The 19315-nt window shown below is 37.8% G+C and overlaps 8 protein-coding genes, 1 long non-coding RNA gene and 1 pseudogene across 19 annotated transcripts; 4 read left to right on the top strand and 6 right to left on the bottom strand.

Annotated features, from left to right (window-relative positions):
* Positions 1-32: 32 nt before the first annotated feature.
* On the bottom strand, positions 33-2588 carry LOC147946075 (uncharacterized). Of its 7 annotated transcripts, none has more exons than XR_015596988.1 (7): positions 2237-2588; positions 2065-2142; positions 1739-1779; positions 1371-1466; positions 1139-1196; positions 857-1059; positions 33-332 (listed from the first exon to the last, which is right to left on the bottom strand). It is a non-coding gene; the product is annotated as an uncharacterized LOC147946075 (long non-coding RNA). The 7 variants fall into 7 exon arrangements; XR_015596986.1 differs by having other exon boundaries at positions 1371-1599; positions 1686-1779; positions 2237-2584; XR_015596990.1 differs by having other exon boundaries at positions 857-1019; positions 1371-1599; positions 1686-1779; positions 2237-2584.
* Positions 588-1497, top strand: LOC104780934 (replication protein A 70 kDa DNA-binding subunit A-like). The gene is made up of 4 exons (XM_087510492.1): positions 588-719; positions 816-1080; positions 1156-1252; positions 1350-1497. Exons 1-4 carry the CDS (start codon positions 588-590, stop codon positions 1495-1497), a joined length of 642 nt encoding a protein of 213 aa, XP_087366618.1.
* Positions 2589-3135: 547 nt separating the features above from the next.
* Positions 3136-4776, top strand: LOC104780931 (uncharacterized). Its single transcript, XM_010505474.3, has 3 exons — positions 3136-3604; positions 3968-4089; positions 4411-4776. Exons 1-3 carry the CDS (start codon positions 3337-3339, stop codon positions 4576-4578), a joined length of 558 nt encoding a protein of 185 aa, XP_010503776.2. The 5' UTR covers positions 3136-3336; the 3' UTR covers positions 4579-4776.
* Positions 4777-4917: 141 nt separating this feature from the next.
* LOC104780932 (epoxide hydrolase 1) lies at positions 4918-6379 on the top strand. The gene is made up of 4 exons (XM_010505475.2): positions 4918-5275; positions 5373-5552; positions 5657-5898; positions 5987-6379. The coding sequence occupies exons 1-4, from the start codon at positions 4985-4987 to the stop codon at positions 6243-6245; spliced, it is 972 nt and encodes a 323-aa protein (XP_010503777.2). The 5' UTR covers positions 4918-4984; the 3' UTR covers positions 6246-6379.
* Positions 6380-6760: 381 nt separating this feature from the next.
* LOC104780930 (peroxidase 36-like) lies at positions 6761-8515 on the bottom strand. The gene is made up of 4 exons (XM_087510496.1): positions 8128-8515; positions 7835-8026; positions 7574-7739; positions 6761-7326 (listed from the first exon to the last, which is right to left on the bottom strand). The coding sequence occupies exons 1-4, from the start codon at positions 8476-8478 to the stop codon at positions 6908-6910; spliced, it is 1128 nt and encodes a 375-aa protein (XP_087366622.1). The 5' UTR covers positions 8479-8515; the 3' UTR covers positions 6761-6907.
* Positions 8516-8650: 135 nt separating this feature from the next.
* Positions 8651-9725, bottom strand: LOC104780929 (dehydrin Xero 1-like). The gene is made up of 2 exons (XM_010505470.2): positions 9352-9725; positions 8651-9012 (listed from the first exon to the last, which is right to left on the bottom strand). Exons 1-2 carry the CDS (start codon positions 9511-9513, stop codon positions 8809-8811), a joined length of 366 nt encoding a protein of 121 aa, XP_010503772.1. The 5' UTR covers positions 9514-9725; the 3' UTR covers positions 8651-8808.
* Positions 9726-10363: 638 nt separating this feature from the next.
* Positions 10364-11503, bottom strand: LOC104780928 (uncharacterized). The gene has a single exon (XM_019244709.2). It carries the CDS (start codon positions 11287-11289, stop codon positions 10531-10533), a length of 759 nt encoding a protein of 252 aa, XP_019100254.2. The 5' UTR covers positions 11290-11503; the 3' UTR covers positions 10364-10530.
* A 140-nt stretch (positions 11504-11643) lies between these two features.
* LOC147946074 (thioredoxin domain-containing protein PLP3A-like) lies at positions 11644-14688 on the top strand. Of its 3 annotated transcripts, XR_015596994.1 has the most exons (11): positions 11683-11848; positions 11947-12050; positions 12351-12425; positions 12527-12574; positions 12657-12799; positions 12890-12962; positions 13055-13116; positions 13207-13304; positions 13385-13619; positions 13691-13875; positions 14001-14688. XR_015596994.1 is itself a non-coding variant. In XM_087510497.1 (9 exons), the coding sequence occupies exons 2-9, from the start codon at positions 11967-11969 to the stop codon at positions 13492-13494; spliced, it is 693 nt and encodes a 230-aa protein (XP_087366623.1). In that variant the 5' UTR covers positions 11644-11848; positions 11947-11966; the 3' UTR covers positions 13495-13679. The 3 variants fall into 3 exon arrangements, 1 of the variants encoding a protein (XP_087366623.1); XR_015596993.1 differs by having other exon boundaries at positions 13691-14688; XM_087510497.1 differs by lacking the exons at positions 13691-13875; positions 14001-14688 and having other exon boundaries at positions 11644-11848; positions 13385-13679.
* Positions 13553-16680, bottom strand: LOC147946073 (disease resistance RPP13-like protein 4 pseudogene; annotated as a pseudogene). Of its 2 annotated transcripts, none has more exons than XR_015596991.1 (2): positions 16492-16680; positions 13553-16272 (listed from the first exon to the last, which is right to left on the bottom strand). The product of XR_015596991.1 is annotated as a disease resistance RPP13-like protein 4 pseudogene, transcript variant X1 (transcript). The 2 variants fall into 2 exon arrangements; XR_015596992.1 differs by having other exon boundaries at positions 13553-16278; positions 16492-16664.
* LOC104780925 (AAA-ATPase At3g50940) lies at positions 16669-18606 on the bottom strand. The gene is made up of 3 exons (XM_010505466.3): positions 18486-18606; positions 17267-18289; positions 16669-17164 (listed from the first exon to the last, which is right to left on the bottom strand). The coding sequence occupies exons 2-3, from the start codon at positions 18263-18265 to the stop codon at positions 16808-16810; spliced, it is 1356 nt and encodes a 451-aa protein (XP_010503768.2). The 5' UTR covers positions 18266-18289; positions 18486-18606; the 3' UTR covers positions 16669-16807.
* Between the last annotated feature and the right edge of the window lie 709 nt (positions 18607-19315).

The raw sequence follows: 19315 nt of genomic DNA, 5'->3' as shown, positions 1-19315 counted from the left end.
ACACTACTATTTTTAAGGAATATACACATAAATTCTCGCAATATTTTTTTAATGAGACTTGGAGACAATAATATCTATATATCTATATATACATTTTGCAAGTACATTTAACAAATAAATCCTGAACTTGCCACCTATTTACAAAATTGCCATTATATTAAATTTTTTGAATTAACTAATTACAAAATAAATGAAATCAAATTCGGATACTTAATTTCAATCTTATCTTTCCATAAAACTGCACGAAACAGTTTAACTCGCCTTCGATTTGATGGACGTCGAGATTTCCGTTTGATCTTCTTGATTTGGAAATATTTTGACATCCAACATATCTTCAATATCAAAACAAAGAAACAACATTTACAACCAAAATATCTCATATTCCACTAATATTCTATCAAATCGAAATTGTACTCATTATCTCCCTGATTATTCGCTAACTCTAATATTTCATCTCCTTAAACGAATCTCATTTACTCGACCTAATCATAATCCTATAAATATGACTTCTTTGCCAAACCGACTTAACATAAGCAACCACATTCATACAATACTCGCAAGAAACCATAAACACTTTTCTTCAACCGATGGCTGCTACTTTTGCCTTCCTAAAAGATGTTAGACCCTACAAGACCGCCTGGAGGGTACAAGTGAAGGTACTCCATGCATGGTGTCAAAGTACTGGTGAATCTCTTGAGTTGGTTGTCTCAGATTCTCTGGTAAGAACAAATTCTCTAATTCTTTTGCTAATGAAACAAATCCACATATTCTCCCTTGGTTCAACTAATACATTACTTTATATCTACACATTGTAGGGCAAAAAAATTCATGCATCAGTTAAGAAGGAGTTGGTTACCAAGTATGCGAATAGGCTCCCTGTTGGTAACTGGGTTTTCATTGAGACTTTCGGACTTAGCTACGCAACTGGTCAGTTCAGACCAACTACCCATCTGTACAAGATGGCCTTCATCACCGGAACTTTGGTGTTGCAGAGTGATCCTGTATCTGACTCTACCTTCCTGTCATTAACAAAGTTTCGGAAGATCCAAAGTGGGGAAGCTAATCCCAATATTTTGGTTGGTAAGTATATATAGATTTATATTTCATTACAACTTTCCAGTAAAAATGATTTACTAACCATATTATAATTTTCAGATGCTATTGGCCAAATTGTAAGCGTTGGTGAGTTGGAGAATCTGGAAGCCAACAATAAGCCAAACACAAGGCTTGACTTCGAGCTTAGAGATGAAACGTAATTATGTCTTACACAATGAAGTTATATATATTGATACTTATACTATCTATACATAAATATATTATCTAATCGATATACTTCTTCTATTGTATAGAGATGAGAGGATGACATGTACCTTATGGGGTTCCTTTGCCGAGAGGGTTTTCAGATCATGTCAACATTCTGATGGAAGCATCATCATTTGTGTTCTCCGCTTTGTGAAGATAAAATCCTACAAGGGTAAAGACTTCATCATTATTTAAACTCATCTAAGTCAAATAGCAATACGATGATAAGATCTTATTTTCAAACAGGTGTTAGAAATTTATCTAATTCCTTTGATGCTTCTCAAGTCCATCTTAATCCTGAGATACATGAAGTTAACATTCTCAAACAAGCGTATGCCAATTTGTTTCTAACAATAGTGTTACTTATTTTGGTTTATCATTACCTATATATATTAATAACTGTTTATTTTAATAGTCTGCCAAGTGATGGCCTTACTCTCACGTACCGTGCGAGAGTACCTAATTTGGAGATTGTACCTGTTCAAAATGAAGATTATTATGCTTTGCCAAGGAAAAACATTCAAGAGTTGAAAAACTCTCTTGAGGTATCTTTATATTTAAGTCTTCTAAATTGCAATGAATTTTATAGAAACTAATCACTGAATACCGTGGTTTTTAGATTGGAAAGGCTAGAATTCAGGTTACAATTTACGCCATAGATACTGACTTATAAACAATCAATATGATATGACATGGGAAAAACAAAACCTTGATCGGAAACAAAGAAATTTATTTATGATATGAAATAACAAATTAATTTACCTGGAACACATTATAATAGTTGAATCGTCGATGCCGCAAACCTCACCTAGCAACTTTCCAAATTTGCAGATCTACAATCTGATTAACAACCAATCTTATTGACATGTGATACCCAACATAAAATTCGCAAACAATTTTTTACAAAAACGACAGAGAGAACAGATTAATTAACCTGGAACTATTTGATAATTTGCTCAGTTCTTGAATTCTGGTGATGAAACCGATATGAAATTATGGAGATGAAAGCTTCGAATAACAGATTAATAGTATCAACGAAGTTCTGATTTCTCAGATTTACAATAACCAGATAGAAGAAGATGATAAGGAAAAAAAAATACAGACATAATTGTTGACTTATTTCTCAGATCCACCAAAACCAGATAGAGGAAGATGATAAGGTTTAAAAAATTCAGACATAATTTTTGACGGAGACCTTTTGCTTCACTCGGTGGAGACAAAAAAAAAAAAAAAATTGTGCCTTTCGTACAAAAAGACAGGAGTCCAAAATATTAGCCTGACCATACAACAATGATATAATATTTTATTTTATATATTTCTGATCAATACTAATAAAAAACAATTGATATAAATACAAGTATACAACTATACAAACAAAAAATACTCCACCACTTCAATCAAATTGCACAACTATAAATACAACTTTGTTAAAATGATATATGGATTAAACAACCTAAATTACCAAATAAAATTATAGTATAAACATATAATTATAAAATATTTAATAAAAAAAAACTATTACTCCTATATTGTAAACAAAAGTAACTAATCACATAACACTATATTTGTTGACTCAAGTAAATTAAAAGGATATTCTCCTTATAGAATAAAGCAAAAAATTTACATGAAACTATACAATCCATAATTAATTTATTCAAGCTATAGTATATTTTAAAATTATAAAAGATTATAATTACATTTATAGATTATATAATGAATAAATTATATTATTTATTTATGAAAAAATATAGACTCGCGGTGTACCGCGGGTGAATATCTAGTCTCTACTATTTATTGATTTAAAATCAATTATTATAGACAGTAATCGAATACAAAATCACTAATTTGATGTGCGTGACATACTGTGAGCCCAATCAGACTTTATAGGCCCATAAGGCCCATTAGTGTTTTGAGTAGGCTATTCAGGGTTCAGCGAAGAGTTCTTCTTCTCCGTTCGGTGAAATTTGCGAAGCTTGATCGGTTAAATTCATCAGCTTTTCGGATCGGAATCTGTTCGCTGATGCTTTGGTGAAAATGGGTTTCGGAGCAATCAGATCGATACTTCGACCATTGTCGAGAACCTTAGTTTCGCGTGTCGCCGCCGCTAACTACTCGTCTGCGTCGATTCCAGCTGCGAAGCCTGAGTTATATTCCTTCTTCGGTGGATCGACGACTCATTTGAGGTTACCATGGTTTCCATTGACCAACCATTTCCATAGCTTAAGCTTAACTGATACTCGGCTTCCCAAGAGACGACCCATGACTCATCCCAAGAGGAAAAGATCCAAATTGAAACCTCTAGGTTTGTCATTTTTTGTCTTTGATGACTAGCTTTGTACCATAAAAATCGAATTTTTATGGTTTGTATTTGTTCATTTTTAGTCTGGGGATGCAAAAATTGATGCTTTGTTTGTGAAATTGGGATTGAGTGTTGTTGTGTTGTGTGATTCAGAACGGAGTTAGTGTAATCTTCATAGGCGTGTTTTGTTTATGCTGTTTAGAGATTAGTATTTCGTGGGTTTAGTGTTGATCTGGTGTGGTTTTAGTGGATTGTGATTGTGTTAAAAGCTCAACTTGTGTTGTTACTGATAAAATTGATATAGCTAGAGAGAGGATCTGTGGTTGGGATTGTATAGATAAATTACAAGATTTGAGGACATTGCAGGTCCTTATGCATATGTTCAATATACACCTGGCGAGCCAATTTCTTCAAGCAATCCTAATAAGGGCAGTGTAAAGAGAAGGAATGCGAAGAAGCGCATAGGGCAGCGTCGTGCCTTTATACTGGTAGGTTTGATTTCTTTCTTTTATTTAATTTTAGAAATTTGATAGCTTTATGATTGTTACATAGTTTGATATTATTAGGCTGTTATTTCTACTTATTGTTAGATGAAATATCTCTTGGAATGTTGAGAATCCATAGATTGTGCACACGAGAAAAAGCTGAGAAATCATAAGTAGCCTAGGGGGAAAATAAAAGGGTGTATCTCTGTTTTGTTTCCATTTCTTGGCAAAAAAAATCTGCAATTGTCCTTATTTTTTAGGTTTTCTTCTAAGAGAGAGATTTCGTTTACTGATAAGTTTGAGTTGTCGTTAATGTTTTCACAGTCTGAGAAAAAGAAGAGGCAAGCGCTGGTGCAAGAGGCAAAGAGGAAGAAGAGAATCAAGCAAGTGGAACGTAAGATGGCTGCTGTTGCAAGAGACCGAGCTTGGGCTGAAAGACTGACTGAACTTCAGCAGCTCGAAGAAGAGAAGAAGAAGTCAATGTCTTCTTGAGATTGCTTTCATTGAATCAAACACAGAAATAATCCCAAATGACAATCTCTTTTTCTTGTCTTGAGTTAGAATTACTCTTCTTTGTTGTGTTTGGCGTGTGTTCTTTTAAGAGTTAGTTAACTCCTCATTTTGTCTGAAGAACTGAGAGTTACTTGACGTTTCTGTTCTTTATATTCAGTCATGTGTTTCTCGTTGGTAGACATCCTTTTTACTTAAGGCAACTCATGAAACTAAAACGCAAGGATTTCAGTTTCAGGACGTACGAAATCCACGTGTAACATATCTAGAGGCCTGGTCTCACTCGCCGCCACGACACGTGTACATCGATTTATCAACTCTTGTAATAAAGTCTTCAGTTTGGTCGCTGATTTTTCTTCTCTCTCTTACAACGATCACGACAAGAAACATGACGAGCTCTGTTCGAGAGAAGAAGATCAAGACCAACGGGATTTGGTTAAACGTTGCTGAGAAAGGAGACAAAGAAGGGCCTTTGGTTCTGTTACTCCATGGTTTCCCTGAGACATGGTACTCGTGGCGTCACCAAATCGATTTCTTGTCGAGCAAAGGTTACCACGTGGTCGCTCCAGATCTCAGAGGCTACGCTGACTCCGATTCTCCTCCTAGCCACGAGTCTTACACAGTGAGCCACCTCGTCGCTGATGTCATCGGTTTGCTCGACCACTACGGCACTGCTCAGGTGATAAGTGATCATCTTCTTGAGAATCCAACTTTTAGATTTAGATAGATAGATCTCAGGAAAAGAAAAGCTTACATGTTATTGTTTACTTTTGTAGGCTTTTGTAGCTGGGCATGACTGGGGAGCGATCATAGGTTGGTGTATGTGCTTGTTTAGACCAGACAGAGTCAAAGGTTACATAAGTCTCTCTGTTCCATATACTCCAAGAGATCCAAAACTCAAACCTTCAGATTTTTTCAAAAGTTTTGGAGATGGGTTATACATCTCTCAGTTTCAGGTAAAACCCAAATTTTACTTCCAAGATTTATGATGTTATAGTGTTACTATTATGGTACTCAATTGTCATCGTTGATTCGACTTCTCTGGTTTCGTTTATAAAAGAAACCAGGAAGAGCTGAGGCTGCATTTGCCAAGCATGATTGCTTGACGGTAATGAAGAAGTTCTTACTGATGACAAGAACAGACTACGTAGTTGCTCCTCCTGGTACAGAGATCATAGATCATCTTGAGATACCATCGACTATACCAGATTGGATAACTGAAGAAGAGATTCAAGTGTATGCAGACAAGTTTCAAAGATCTGGATTCACAGGCCCTTTGAATTACTACAGAGCCATGGATCTGTAAGTTGTTCACTTCTCCCTCTCTTTCTCTCACTTTATCTACAGTCTTTATGTTACAAAAACAAGTATTGAGAATGTTTAATTACAGGAACTGGGAGATATTGGCGCCGTGGCAAGACTCCAAAATCCTAGTTCCTACTAAGTTTATAGCGGGAGACAAAGATATAGGAAATGAAGGACCCAATGGAACAATAGAGTATGTAAAAGGAGAGATGTTCAAGAGTGTTGTACCTAACCTTGAGATTGTTGTTATTGAGGATGGTCATCATTTCATCCAGCAGGAGAAGTCTCAACAAGTGTCTCAAGAGATTCTCTCCTTCTTAAACAAATTAAGCAAAACAGAGTAAACTCAGGCCGTTCTTATGGCCCCTTATAGAAGAACCATGATGCTCTACTCTTAAGTAAACTACTTATAATGTGTATCCAAGATTGAAACCTGAGTGTGATCTCATCAATAATAATGGTTCTTAAAGTATAAAAAGCTCGTAAGTCTTTCTTATGAATAACATGAAGCAAGAGTGTTACATTTACTCCAACTCCATTTGTAAAAATAAAAAATGAATTGGTTCATTCATCTGAGCTTTTGTAACCAAAAAGAAAAAAGGATTGCGGTCGTCAGTAAGGATTATTCTCGGGCTAAGACCCACCAAATCTAAAAAGGCCCAATTAAATCAAAACGTAGTTCTTAGTACAACAGCACCCCCTTAAGTTTTGAAGACCTCTTAAATACAACCCGATACTTTAGTTAGATTTTAGTTATACACCCATAAATTCGAGATAAGAAATGGTACCTAATGGAGTTGTAACGTCAAAATTTCATTGTTGAGAATAGGAACATTCCAAAATTCATTAGCAAATTCAGTTGCAATAAAAATCAATATGTTATTGGGTAAACCATGCACCAAACTCATAAGTTAATTAAAAATTTAGAATAAAACTACACAAATCAAGACTAATGTTAATTGACCCCTTACCCATATGATTTAAACTATCAAATAACGAAACTCACTCAAACATCATGGTTAACCCTCCGGCAGATCTTCCGGATCTCACCATCCGTCCCCGACAACGGTGAGATGTTCCCCATCTTCACGATCGACTTGGCGAACTGCTCAAAGAAGGCTTCCTCATTCTCCGCGTAAAGCTTGACCATCTCCATGGACTCACTGCTTTGCGTGAACAAAACCTCATCAGAGTTTAAGAGTCCTCTAAAGTCCACCAGATTCTTGAAGTAGTAATTGTCAAACTTAGTAGGCGTCACGTAGTCAAGATTAAAGAGTTTCTGGTCCTCCCCCGAAATCGGACATCCCTGCTGCAACATATACGCGTAGTTTTGATTCAAAGTCTGGTCGGGGTCGTTGTTTCCAGAATGGTTGTATAACCTTTGTCGGAAATTCAAGCACCTCGAGTTTCCTATCGTGTGACTCCCTACATTTAATTTGAATCATACTTATAAGTCTGAGAAATAATAATTTATCAATAATATAATGTATTAGTTTTTCTCTTTAGATAAGTTAAAATTTTAAATATCCAATAACAATCACACATATCGTTATTTTAATCATTTATTTATTCTTTCAATTATTAAAATCAATGGCTTCATGAAACATATATATACTAACTCAATATACTTAAAGCAACAACGATTAAAAAAAAAAAATTACGAGAATTATACCTAAGAGGGCAACAAGATCAGTGAGATCGAGTCCTTGAAGGTTGAACATGTTGACAATTGTCTGTAACGTGGAGTCGGGAAAAGGAATATTCTCCATGGAACCACTCAAGCTTGCTTCTCTTGCATCTCTTCTTCCAAGATATACTTCCCAAGTCGGTCCACCAGACTAGTGTAGATTATTACAAAATCAACGAGTGTTTGTTACAATTACGCACGCTACAATTATAAATCGTAATGATTGTGTTAGGAGGATTGACTTACAATTACAACGGAGTCTCTAGCAACGAGAGCCAAGATATCGGCGCAAGAAACTGTCTCAGGACATTCATATTCCAAGGCAGACTTAATCTCGTCAATGACTTCGAAACCTCGAGCAGAGTCTCGATTTGAAGTTGATCGTTTCTCGCTTTCTATGGTTCCACTACTGTCCAAAAGGACGGAAGCATCACATCCCTGCACCAATTACCAAATTATGTATATATTAAGACTGAACATTTCTCCTTATTTACGTCAAACATTTTATATATGAAGAATATAAAGCAGATTTTGTAAACATTGACGAAACAATCATGGAAATGGAGCCTAAGCAGTGAGGCAGCCATGCGAGGATCAATGGAGTATGCTTTGGCGACGAAAAATTGAACGATGGCTTGTGCTTTCGGGCAGGAGTTGTCGTAAAACCAAGGGGAGAGAGAGGCCGCGCTTGTGCATTCATGTGTTCGATAACACATAGAAAGAGGTAAGAGCGCAGCAAGTAAGAATTGAGCGAGAACAATGCACACCATTGACTTCACCATTTCTGTATTCAATGGGACTCTTAAGGATGATTGGGAAGTGATGATTGCATGGTTGAATAATTTATAGAGGAAGGTGTGACAGGTATGAATGTTACGTACAACACACATATTATGTTCGTTACATCTATATAGTTTCCATACTTCCAAGATATATTTCGTGTTTTAATATCACTTTTGTTATTTTAAATGGAAATATGTCGATAAGAATCGTGAATCGGCCCGTGTGCTAACATTACCTAAATTTGTATCACTTGAAACAATAGAAGGCTTGAGCCATAAATGATTCGAAAAAGAGAGGCTTATATTTATTCCATTCAACAACCATATAGAGGCGTAACGACCCTTGGGTTAAAAGAGTACGTCATATGCATTGTTCTTACTAAGAGCCACACTAAAACATTATTGTGAAATGAAAATAGTACCATATACCATATGCATCTAATGATGACCACCCGGAAGCTTCTCTTTGATCTTTTCCATCATGCCTTTCTTCTCGTGGTGAACGGTGGTGCCGGTATCATAGGCCGTCGTGGTGGAACCTAAAGAAGTCTTGTTGGACTCATGATGACCCGGCAGCTTGTCTTTAATCTTCTCCGTTATTCCCTTCTTCTTCCTCCTCCTTCCACCTAGTCCATCGTCCTCCTTCATGCATGCATGCACACACACGTGTTAATTAGTAGAACATCAACAACAACAAAAAAAGTAAAACGTTTTTGCAACACTTCCCATATTTGAAATTCGAAATACTCATGTTGGAAGGTTGCGAATATTATAAAATTTTAATTTTTACACGTATGTATTTGATATAAGCAAAGCAAAAGTACTCTCGCTCCTTCTTGAAAATTACTTTTTTAGAATAGATATTCTTGGAAACAATTAGGTGAAGTCGAATTAAATGAAACAGCTTATTATATTTTGGTGATATAGGAAAAGTACACTAAATATTGCAAAAGCAATTGCGGAAAATAGAAGTATACGTACCGAGCTAGAGCTAGAGCTACTTCCTGAACGGTGAAGCATGCCACTCAAACCACCACCTTCAGCGATGACCGGAGCTGCAGTGGTGGCTGAAACTGGATTACCGAATTGGTCAAGCTGTTGGTGAGTCTGCTGAGCTCCGGACTGGTTTTGGTAAGCCTCCATTTTCCTCTTACAAGTTACAATTGAAAATTCAACTTTCTTTTTTAGCTATAGAACAAAACTATTCTTGACGAGATTCAGACTCTTTTGAATGATTTTTTTTTATAGAACCGCAACTTTGGATAGGGATCATAATCACACATATTTAAAATAATCTGTGTTGATTACGAGCGAGACACATGGCGATTACGTAAGACGTTGGTATTGTCAATTGTGGTTGGTATGACACATGTCCGTTACTACTAATCCACCCACCTCGTTTAATTAATCCCTTTAATAAATAGCTTGTTTTGGACTATATGGTCCTGCAATAAAACAACACTCCATATTGCTAACGCCATCGTTTCGTTTTGTGTTTCTTGTTCCACCTTTGATGTTCAATCTTTAAATTTTGAGATTTTAACACATTTACACATACATGTAACAATAAGAACAACGAATAAGTTTTGTTAAATTCATCTTTGTTTTTAATTGAGTTAAACTAATTAGTAATTTGTGTTTGTTACCTGTGGGAGAAAACAAAAGAGAGTACTAGAGTAGTAGAGTAAGAGAGATATACAAGTCAATGGATAAATTTGGTACTTTTAACTCCTCATACATACTTACCATTATTACCAAAATGATTACTCTACTTTGTATCCACTTTTAAAGTAAAAGGTTGTGGTTGTCTGCTCTCTCAATGGTTTTTTTACACATGTCTAGTTTCTTCTAAGTTCCTTTCAGCTTTAGTTGCTGAAGTATCTTCGGCTTTTTAGTTTTTTTGGGTCACAGAGTAGCTCATTCCCCCTGATCACAATGTTCAATTTCGATAAAATAATTCACATATCATCAAAACATAAAAACCAACTATATATAAACGAAATCAAAAGTGGAAACTCCATATTAATCAACGACCGAATCACTTACATATACGCATAAACGCGCTTTATTTAAAACCATCATATTAAAAAACAATACAATACAGATACTTAAATATTATTCTCAAATTAAACAACTTGTTAAAACTTAAAATGATTCTAGTTAGTGACTACCAGGAAGCTTCTCCTTGATCTTATCCATCGTACTCTTTTTCTCGTGGTGAACAACTCCAGTATTACCATAACTCGTAGTGGTTCCAGTTTGATGGGTTCCATGATGACCAGGCAACTGCTCTTTAATTTTTTCAGCTATACCTTTTTTCTCGTGGTGAACTACACCAGTGTGTGTAGCACCATGACCCGTGTGAGTACCAGTTTGGTGAGACCCCTGATGACCTGGAAGTTTCTCCATGATCTTCTCCGTCATCCCTTGCTTCTCGTGGTGAACACCGCCAGTGTTACCATAACCCGTGTGGGTTCCAGTTTGGTGTGATCCACCATGCTGACCTGGCGTCACCTGATCCATAATCTTCTCTGTCATCCCTTTCCTCTCGTGGTGAACACCGCCAGTGTTACCATAACCCGTGTGGGTTCCAGTCTGGTGTGATCCACCATGATGGCCTGGCGTCACCTGATCCATAATCTTCTCCGTCATCCCTTGCTTCTCGTGGTGAACACCACCGCCAGTGTGTGTAGCACCGTAACCAGTCTGATGAGTTCCATGATGGCCTGGGGTCACCTGATCTATAATCTTCTCCGTCATACCTTGCTTCTGGTGGTGAACACCGCCAGCGCTAGTAGCACCATAAGCAGTGTTGGCTCCTCCGGTGTGATGAGGTGCATGATGACCTGGGAGTTTCTCCATGATTTTCTCAGTCATTCCCTTCTTTGGCACTCCGGATTGGTTCTGGTAAGAATCCATTTTCTTTCCTCGACTCTCTTAAAATATAAACTTGTAACTCTTTTCTTAGATATATAGAAAACTTTGTTTTTTTGATGGATGAAGATTAATGAGCTCTTGTATGATACTTTTATAGAACCGCAATTTTCATTTTGGATAGGAACCGATCATCCGATTCATTATAGATATTTGACTCCCATCTGTGTTGGCCGACATAAAAAGTGTCATTAATTAAATCCGTATTGATTAAGAGTGCGACACATGGCATGTAAAAGACGTCGGCGACTCGGCGTAGCGTTGTAGTGGTTAGCGACCGACATAGAAAAATACTAGCTTAGCTAGGCCTTATGGGCCTTTAGATATGGAAGGCCCATTAATTCACATTTTATCATCCTTAACGAAATTCAGTCGTTTGGTTCTTGTAACTTACCTTTGTTATTGTGTTCATCTTTAGATTTTGGGATTTTTTTTTTCCGCTCCAGATTTGAAATTGTTAGAAAAAAAAAAACTAAAAAAGCTTTGCTTTTGATTTCTCAAGCTGTGTTTCTTTCATCTTCTCATCAGGAAGGAATTGAAAAAGGTATGGTCTTTGGATCTTTTAGTTTTCTTCTATCTCTCTGAATCCTAATCTTTTTTTCTGTTATTGTTGGTGATGCTATTCGTGTTGTGAGTTTCCAGAATTTTTTGGGGGCTAAAAGATGGATCCGGATGCAGTCAAATCGACCCTTTCGAATCTAGCATTCGGAAATGTAATGGCGGCAGCTGCTAGAAATTATCAAAAGGTAAATAATTTTTATCTTTTGAGTTTTTGGTTTAAATCCATCAAATGCAATTTCGTAGTGACCTTTTTCTCATTTTTTTTTTGGAGATTGTTCAATTATATATGCTTTTGGTAAGTTTATTTCATTACGTATATGATATTCACAGAATTGATTCATCTATGTTGAAAGCAAATTCATTGTTGAAATGGTGTTTGTTTGATGTCTGTCAAAGTGATAGACTTTGATGAGTTATGGCTGTGTAGATAACCTGTGAGTAGAGTACTTGTATATTTTTGATGATTTATTCATACGGATTTGTAGGAAGTTCTTGCAAATGAGAAGGCGCAAGGATCAAAACCTGTTAATGAAGAGGTTGATCTTGATGAACTTATGGATGTAAGTGCAAAGTTTGCTTGTTGGGTTGTTTTATTTTGTTTTGGGTGTATTGAGTTTTTTAAGCTTCTATAGTAGACTTACTTGTTTATTATGTTCTGTAGGATCCAGAGCTAGAAAGATTGCACGCTGATAGGATTGCAGCACTAAAGGTTATAACTTTGGCATCGCACTGTATAATTAGTTGTGTAGGTATCTGTATGAACTAAATCTTCTAAGATTCTAACTTGACAGAGAGAAGTTGAGAAGAGAGAAGCGTTTAAAAGACAAGGACATGGTGAATATCGAGAGGTAAGCGAAGGAGATTTCTTGGGTGAAGTCACCAGGAGTGAAAAGGTGATATGTCATTTCTACCACAAGGAATTTTACCGGTGCAAGTAAGATCTCCCATCAGCTTATTTTTTTTTGTTCGTCTTCTAATATGTGAGCTTGTAAGCATAAGATATTCACTCACTGCATCATTGTAGGATTATGGACAAGCATCTGAAAACTCTTGCGCCTAGACATGTGGACACAAAGTTCATTAAAGTAGACGCAGAGGTTAGTGTGAGCCACTTGATTAAAGTTAGAGAAAAGGAAATGGCTTTTGACGAATCCTTTGTGAAGCTAATGCTTGGTTGAAATAAATGCAGAATGCTCCTTTCTTTGTCACGAAGCTTGCTATAAAGACTTTGCCTTGCGTTGTGCTTTTCAGGTCTCGCCTCTTTCTTCTATTCATTCTTACATGCAGGGTTTGTTGTTAGGTGTGTAGCTGATAAAGTATGTGTTTCTTTATCATTATTAGCAAGGGTGTCGCGATGGATAGGCTAGTTGGGTTCCAGGATCTGGGCACCAAGGACGATTTCACCACGAATAAACTAGAGAACGTTCTGGTTAAAAAGGGTATGCAGAACCTCACACCCACTTTTCTTTTATAATTACAGCTCAGTTAGAGAACTGTTGCTTATGCAAATCTTTAACAGGAATGCTCAGCATGAAGAAGAAAGAGGAAGATGATGAAGATGCCGAGTACCAAGAGAGCATACGGCGGTCTGTCAGGTCCTCAGAGAATCTGGACTCTGATTCTGACTGAGCAAGCAGTTGCCATTGCTGCTAGTCTCTGTTTTGCCGTTTTGCTCTTTTGTTATATGTTTTATTAGAAAAGAAAACTTTGATATGAAATCCAAACGGTCAAATGCTACATTACATTGTATTAAGGTATGTAATACACCAACTTATTTTCGCTGATTAATAAAACATTGATCTAGTTGCTTGAAATGTGCCATCAGGTTCTGTGCGTTGGTGTTTTCGTCCACACTCCGCCTCTAAAGCCGACATCTTCGATCGGGAAAGACTCTAGCTCTGGACACCAGTTTGCGTTAACGCTCCTGAGGTAGGGCATTGACCGTTGCAGCACTTCCCAGTCCATGTCTAGGTCCGACAATGAACTTAACATCAAACCTTCGATTCTCCAGTGAGTATTATTCTCAATTCCCCAAAACCGTTCATGCATTTTCACCAAATTGCCTGAGCATATTGACATGTACCTCAACATCGGAAGCTTGTGAGGACTCAACCACGATGGACTCGATTTTCCAGGATAGAACTGTAGAGAAAGCTCATGGAGCTGGTGTGGAGGAGTGAGCGCATCTATTTTGGTTATGAGATCATCGCCGTAGCTATCGTAGCAGTTGATCGAAATGAACATAAGCTTGCTAAGGTTTATCAAAGAATCAAGCTCCTCATCTTCGATCTGATCGCCATGACTCAGAGAAAGACCAAGTTTTCTGAGGTTTGTGAGATTTCTCACTTCACTGAGCTTGCACCCATTGTTGGACCTGGCTGGCTTAAATCCCAACAGTACCTCGAGGTTCACGAGACTTCCAATGCCCTTGGGGAAGCACTCAAGTGATCCACTATTCGTCATGTCAAGTACAAGGAGTTTCTTGAAAATAACAATGCAAGGTTGAAGTTGTTTCAGATTCTGACAGTAGCTTGCGTCTAGAATCTGTAGATTGCGGAGATCTTCCATGGAACGAGGAAACTGGATCAACGGATGTGTGTTGCTCAAACTAAGACATGCCAAGTGTTGAAGGCTCGCAATCTCATCCAAAATCTCAGACAGAGGAGCATCAAATATCGATTTTGAGATATCAAGAACCCGAAGATATTTGCAATCTGTGAATTTTTTGGCTAGGTCTGAGTTGAGCTTGTTCACCTCACCTGTTTTAGTTGTTGACACTACGCCTCTCATCTTATGATTAACTTTGATCTGCTTCTCATTAAAGTTTCCACTAATCCCAAGGTGACGACAGTTGAGGCCTTCCTGGTTAGAGAAGGAATCATTCTTCGCTATCTCGATCACCAAATCACGAACCATGTCATGAATCTTGCAAGTGATGATGGTTCCGCTATAGGTTTTGTCAACAACTTCTACCAAACACCTGTTTGTGAGCCCGGAAAAGCAGTCTTCTCCAGATTCAGTTGCAGATCTTCCATTTCTCCACATGACAAAACCTTCTCCAATCCATCCGTGTACAAGCTGCTGTTTCGGTATAACACAGTCTTCCGGATAGAGAGAGAGCGTGAGAAAGCATGCTTTAAGGTGGGAAGGGAGTTCGTCGTAACTCAATTGCAGAGAAGACATCACATTGTCAGTTTCAGAACTGTTTCCTCTTAGCTCATCTTGAAAATGTTCTGCTATTCGTCTCCATTCATGATAGACATGGTCTTTGCACAGAAGCAACCCACCAACCGCTTTGATTGTCAAAGGCAAGCCTTTGCATTTTGTCACAATCTCCTTGCCAACATCCTCTAGCTCGGGACGCTCACAAGTACCGTTATTTGCTGCAAATGCCACCTTACAAAACAGCAGCCAACTGTTATCAGAACTGAGGAGCTGTGGACGGTGAGTCTTGTCTCTGGCCTGAACCTTTAACGCAACAGACTCTGACCTTGTTGTCACAATGACGCTACCACCTTGTCCTCTAGGCAGTCCTTGGTAGATCTTGTCCCACCAACTCAAATTCTTGTCCCATACATCGTCCATGACGATCAAGTACCTTTTCCCCAAGAGATACTGCTGGATCTTTCTCAGCAATGTTCCAAGATCATCACCAACACTCGCGTCCCCCAAGTTCCGCAATATGCTTCTCATGATCTGTTCTTCAGTAAAAGTCTGGGACACAGACACCCATATCCTTCTTTCGAAACGATGTTCAATCTCTTTGTCATTGAACACTTCTTGAGCAATGGTAGTTTTACCTAACCCTCCCATCCCAACAAAGGCCATTACCAATAGCTCGCTCTCGTTTGATCGAAAGAGCCATTCCTTGATTTTTCTTTTATCTCCTTCCAAACCAACCACTTGAGTATGATCATAAACCGGAGAGCTCCACCGATCAGTTCCATTATCTCTTCCAACATTGCTCGGCGTTATGAATTCGAAATAAGGCTTCACTTGCTTCTTCATCGACTTTATCCTCTCATTGATCTCTTTCAAACGTTTGCTTTTCTTGTACTGCAACGAAACCCTGGCAGGATAAAACCGCGAAAGCCACGCGTTGGAGGGCCTTTGCTCGTTCCCGTCATCAACACCATCACCATCACCAGCCGCAAGCTGACAATCCGCGAGTATGTCCTCAGCTTCATAAACCAACTCTCGTAATTCCACCACGAAGTCACGCAGCACGTCATTAGTTCTCTTCTTCCTCTCTGCATCCTTGAGAAAAGACAGCATATATTTCAACTCAACTTGCAAAACTTTTAACTGTTTTCCGTATTCAGATACGGTTCGGCCTTTTTCTTCGAGGATGTTCAAGGCTTTCTCTAGACACACTGTTACAACAGCGTCCACCATTTTCTCAGACACCTGCAACTTTCAGAAATATTTCCAAACAATAATATAATCGGTTATGTGTTTCATTAGATCGAACTTTCTAAAAAATCAATCCACCAACGACTAATAGAATCTCAGTACTGGATTAGTCTTTAACTATTCCGTAGTTTCTCAAGAACCATGTAGAATCCTTAGAAAATTGAAATGAATCTAACCAAAGTAAAGTCTATCTCATGGTAAGAGAACACTTACAAGGAAGTGACTTAGCCGTTTAGGATCTGAAGCTCCTGATCTTTGGATCTTTTGCAAACTTTGGTTTCAGGAATGAGCTTACAAGAAACTTTATCGAATTTGAAAGTCAACGGTTTCACAATTTTAAGTCAAGAGTCAACCGAACTCGTTTTCTTTATACTTTTGTCGGAGATAGGATTTATAGTTGATAAATTCAATAAATCTCTGACTTCATAAAATCCGTAAGAAGACAATAGTAAAAATTGTTTTTAACATCGAAAAAAACTAAATTAACTACTCAAAAATTTTAAATTGATGATTTTGGCCTTTAGCTTCGTCATTTACAACTTTTCTTAGCTTTTAAGAACTCAACTAGTCCTTGGAGTACCTTATCCACAGAGTCACTCCTCATCAACTGTTCAGCTACTTCAGCTGGTGTAACTTGTGTTTCTCGGATCAATTCCTCAATCTGTTCGAAAGTTATATGATCTTCAATCTCGAGATAATTTGAAGCCAAAACCTTAAAAGCAGCTGGTGTGCAATACGACATGTGAATGTGCATGTCCATACGCCCTGGCCTCAACAATGCTGGATCCAATCTTTCTTTGTAGTTAGTTGTGAACACTATGATCCGCTCGTTACCACAACTTGACCATAGTCCGTCTACAAAATTCAATAGACCAGAGAGTGTGACCTGAAAAACGACCAACCACAACATTAGTTAATTATGAGTTTAGGCTAAGAAGCAAGACATACAAACATTAAAGTGATAGTGAATATCCAAAAAATGCATCACCGCTTTATACAAGGTATCGTCGTTGTCCTCATCAGTAGTGCGATTTTTGAACTCGATTGAACAATCAATATCTTCCACAACTAGAATGGAACGATTTGCAGTAGACATAAGTAACGTCCGAAGCTCAGCATTGCTTTTAAGCGATGTGAAGTCTAAGTCATAGATATCAAAGTTAAGGTGATTAGCTATGGCAGCGATCAAGCTTGATTTGCCAGTACCGGGTGGACCATACAACAAATACCCTCTCTTCCAAGCTTTTCCAACCCTCCCGTAAAAGCCTTTCCGCTGCACGAATCTATCGAGATCCTCCACCAAGTTTCTCTTCACCTCTGGATCCATGGCGAGAGTGCGAAACGTGGAAGGATGGTCGAGAGTCACAGAGGTCCACTCCACCGAGTAAGAATCAAGGGTGAAGATCTTCAAAGTCTTACGGTTTTGTTTCATCAAAGCAGCTTGTTCCACCACGAACGGCAAGTAGGATTCAAGAACCACGTTCTTGAACTTCTTTCGGAAACTGAGCTCGTAACTACGCACTTCAGATCTCAAAGTGGAGTTTAGATCCCGCGGGTTACGAAAATCTTTTTTGTCGACATGGCGACAAACAAGGATCCAACTGAGCTTGACGCCGTCAAAAGTATCCACAACTTGCTCATCACGTTCGACGGAGACACTATAATGGCTCTGTTTCTCATGCTTGTTCACTTTGATTCTTCTAGTGGAATTAGATATCTTGGTGGCGAGGTAAGCCTCCGCAGACTCAAACACTTGGTTGTGTTCATAACCTCCGAACTCTTCAATCACAGCAGTCATATCAAAAGAAAAGTAGCTGAAGAATCTGCGGAAGCCGTAAGAGATAAACTCATGAACCTCGCCTGGCATGTATTCTTGAACCACTGATCGAGCTAGCATCGCGGCTGCAGCCACTGATACAACCGCCGTGAGAGCTGTTTTGGCGGTGGCTAAGTGAGATTCACTAGAGGATGAAGCAGAGGAACTCATTTCCCTTTCAATCTCTCTTTATAACTAAGTTTAATAAGAAAACAAAAAAAAAAAATCAGAGCCACTAAACCAGAACAACTAACCTAAAAAAAACAAAGGGTTAAGGAAGGATTAAACTTAAAGGTTTACGAGGTAAATAAATCTGATTCGATTGATCAAACGATGCTATGATGATAACTAAAATTGAAATTCTAGCAATTCAAAAAGAAAAAATTGATACCAGCAGCACTTCTGCGATCACTGAACGAACTTTCACGATACCTCTCAGAAAATTAGGGATGAAGATGATTATTTACAATTTTGTGAATCGAATTGTGTATAGTGGGCCAACATCTACGGCCCATTTAGTAAGTATAGTCGCAATGACTTTATAATTTCTTAAAATACGTAAGCTATTTTTTTTTGGACAAATTAACTCTCTTTTTTCAAAAAAAGAAATTCACTGTTTGGTTAAGGCAAGAGTCAATTCGGTGTATAACCAAAATTAATAAACTAATTAAGAATATAGCATAATTTTCAAATAAATTAGAAAAATAGGAGGAAGGGTAGAGAAAATGACAATTTTGGTGTTAGTGGAAGATAATAGTGGCCGGCGGTAGATGGAGGGGTGGTGGTTGAAGGTGGTCAGAGGAGTTGGCCGAGAATCCGACAATTGGCGGTGGGTGGGAGCCAAAGGTGGCCGGAGGAGTTGGCCGGAATCTAACGACTGACGGTGGGCAGTGGCTGCTGGTGGTAGCGGATTGTGATGATAGGAATTGGTGGTAGGGATAAATTAGCCATTAATAAACAAAATACAAACTATATAACCTTTTAATGGTTAGAATGGTTATAGAGTAAATTAATAGGCTCAAATTCTTCTAAGGGCAATTCTTCTTTATCAATACCACTAAAATAAGTTAAATTTTCAAACACACTATTATTAGTTTTATTTTTCCAAAATACCATTTTTTTCTTTCCTAATCCCAATAGTATATTAATAAAAATGTCTCTCATTCAAAACTTATTGATACTAATTAATATATAAAAATGTATAGAACATATAAACCATTA

This window comes from Camelina sativa, chromosome 4 (genome assembly GCF_030686135.1).
Source record: "Camelina sativa cultivar CO46 ecotype springtype chromosome 4, ASM3068613v1".
In the NCBI taxonomy this organism is placed as follows: Eukaryota; Viridiplantae; Streptophyta; class Magnoliopsida; order Brassicales; family Brassicaceae; genus Camelina; species Camelina sativa.
The sequence above is the reverse complement of the archived record's forward strand: the minus strand, read 5'-3'. Positions and strand labels throughout refer to the sequence as shown.

Bases quoted from the DNA above. Each gene is read 5' to 3' on its own strand.
- LOC104780932 (XM_010505475.2), top strand. From the start codon at position 4,985: ATGACGAGCTCTGTTCGAGAGAAGAAGATCAAGACCAACGGGATTTGG. The intron at 5,276-5,372 runs GTGATAAGTGAT...TTACTTTTGTAG, and splicing joins ACCACTACGGCACTGCTCAG to GCTTTTGTAGCTGGGCATGA. The intron at 5,553-5,656 runs GTAAAACCCAAA...CGTTTATAAAAG, and splicing joins TATACATCTCTCAGTTTCAG to AAACCAGGAAGAGCTGAGGC.
- LOC147946074 (XM_087510497.1), top strand. From the start codon at position 11,967: ATGGATCCGGATGCAGTCAAATCGACCCTTTCGAATCTAGCATTCGGA. The intron at 13,117-13,206 runs GTCTCGCCTCTT...TATCATTATTAG, and splicing joins CCTTGCGTTGTGCTTTTCAG to CAAGGGTGTCGCGATGGATA. The intron at 13,305-13,384 runs GTATGCAGAACC...AATCTTTAACAG, and splicing joins GAACGTTCTGGTTAAAAAGG to GAATGCTCAGCATGAAGAAG.
- LOC104780934 (XM_087510492.1), top strand. From the start codon at position 588: ATGGCTGCTACTTTTGCCTTCCTAAAAGATGTTAGACCCTACAAGACC. The intron at 720-815 runs GTAAGAACAAAT...TACACATTGTAG, and splicing joins TGGTTGTCTCAGATTCTCTG to GGCAAAAAAATTCATGCATC. The intron at 1,253-1,349 runs GTAATTATGTCT...TCTATTGTATAG, and splicing joins TTCGAGCTTAGAGATGAAAC to AGATGAGAGGATGACATGTA.
- LOC104780925 (XM_010505466.3), bottom strand. From the start codon at position 18,265: ATGAGTTCCTCTGCTTCATCCTCTAGTGAATCTCACTTAGCCACCGCC. The intron at 17,165-17,266 runs GTGATGCATTTT...GTCGTTTTTCAG, and splicing joins ACGATACCTTGTATAAAGCG to GTCACACTCTCTGGTCTATT.
- LOC104780929 (XM_010505470.2), bottom strand. From the start codon at position 9,513: ATGGAGGCTTACCAAAACCAGTCCGGAGCTCAGCAGACTCACCAACAG. The intron at 9,013-9,351 runs GTACGTATACTT...GCATGCATGAAG, and splicing joins GTAGCTCTAGCTCTAGCTCG to GAGGACGATGGACTAGGTGG.
- LOC104780931 (XM_010505474.3), top strand. From the start codon at position 3,337: ATGGGTTTCGGAGCAATCAGATCGATACTTCGACCATTGTCGAGAACC. The intron at 3,605-3,967 runs GTTTGTCATTTT...AGGACATTGCAG, and splicing joins ATCCAAATTGAAACCTCTAG to GTCCTTATGCATATGTTCAA. The intron at 4,090-4,410 runs GTAGGTTTGATT...ATGTTTTCACAG, and splicing joins AGCGTCGTGCCTTTATACTG to TCTGAGAAAAAGAAGAGGCA.
- LOC104780928 (XM_019244709.2), bottom strand. From the start codon at position 11,289: ATGGATTCTTACCAGAACCAATCCGGAGTGCCAAAGAAGGGAATGACT.
- LOC104780930 (XM_087510496.1), bottom strand. From the start codon at position 8,478: ATGTGTGTTGTACGTAACATTCATACCTGTCACACCTTCCTCTATAAA. The intron at 8,027-8,127 runs GTTTACAAAATC...TAATTGGTGCAG, and splicing joins TCCATGATTGTTTCGTCAAT to GGATGTGATGCTTCCGTCCT. The intron at 7,740-7,834 runs GTAAGTCAATCC...AATCTACACTAG, and splicing joins CTAGAGACTCCGTTGTAATT to TCTGGTGGACCGACTTGGGA.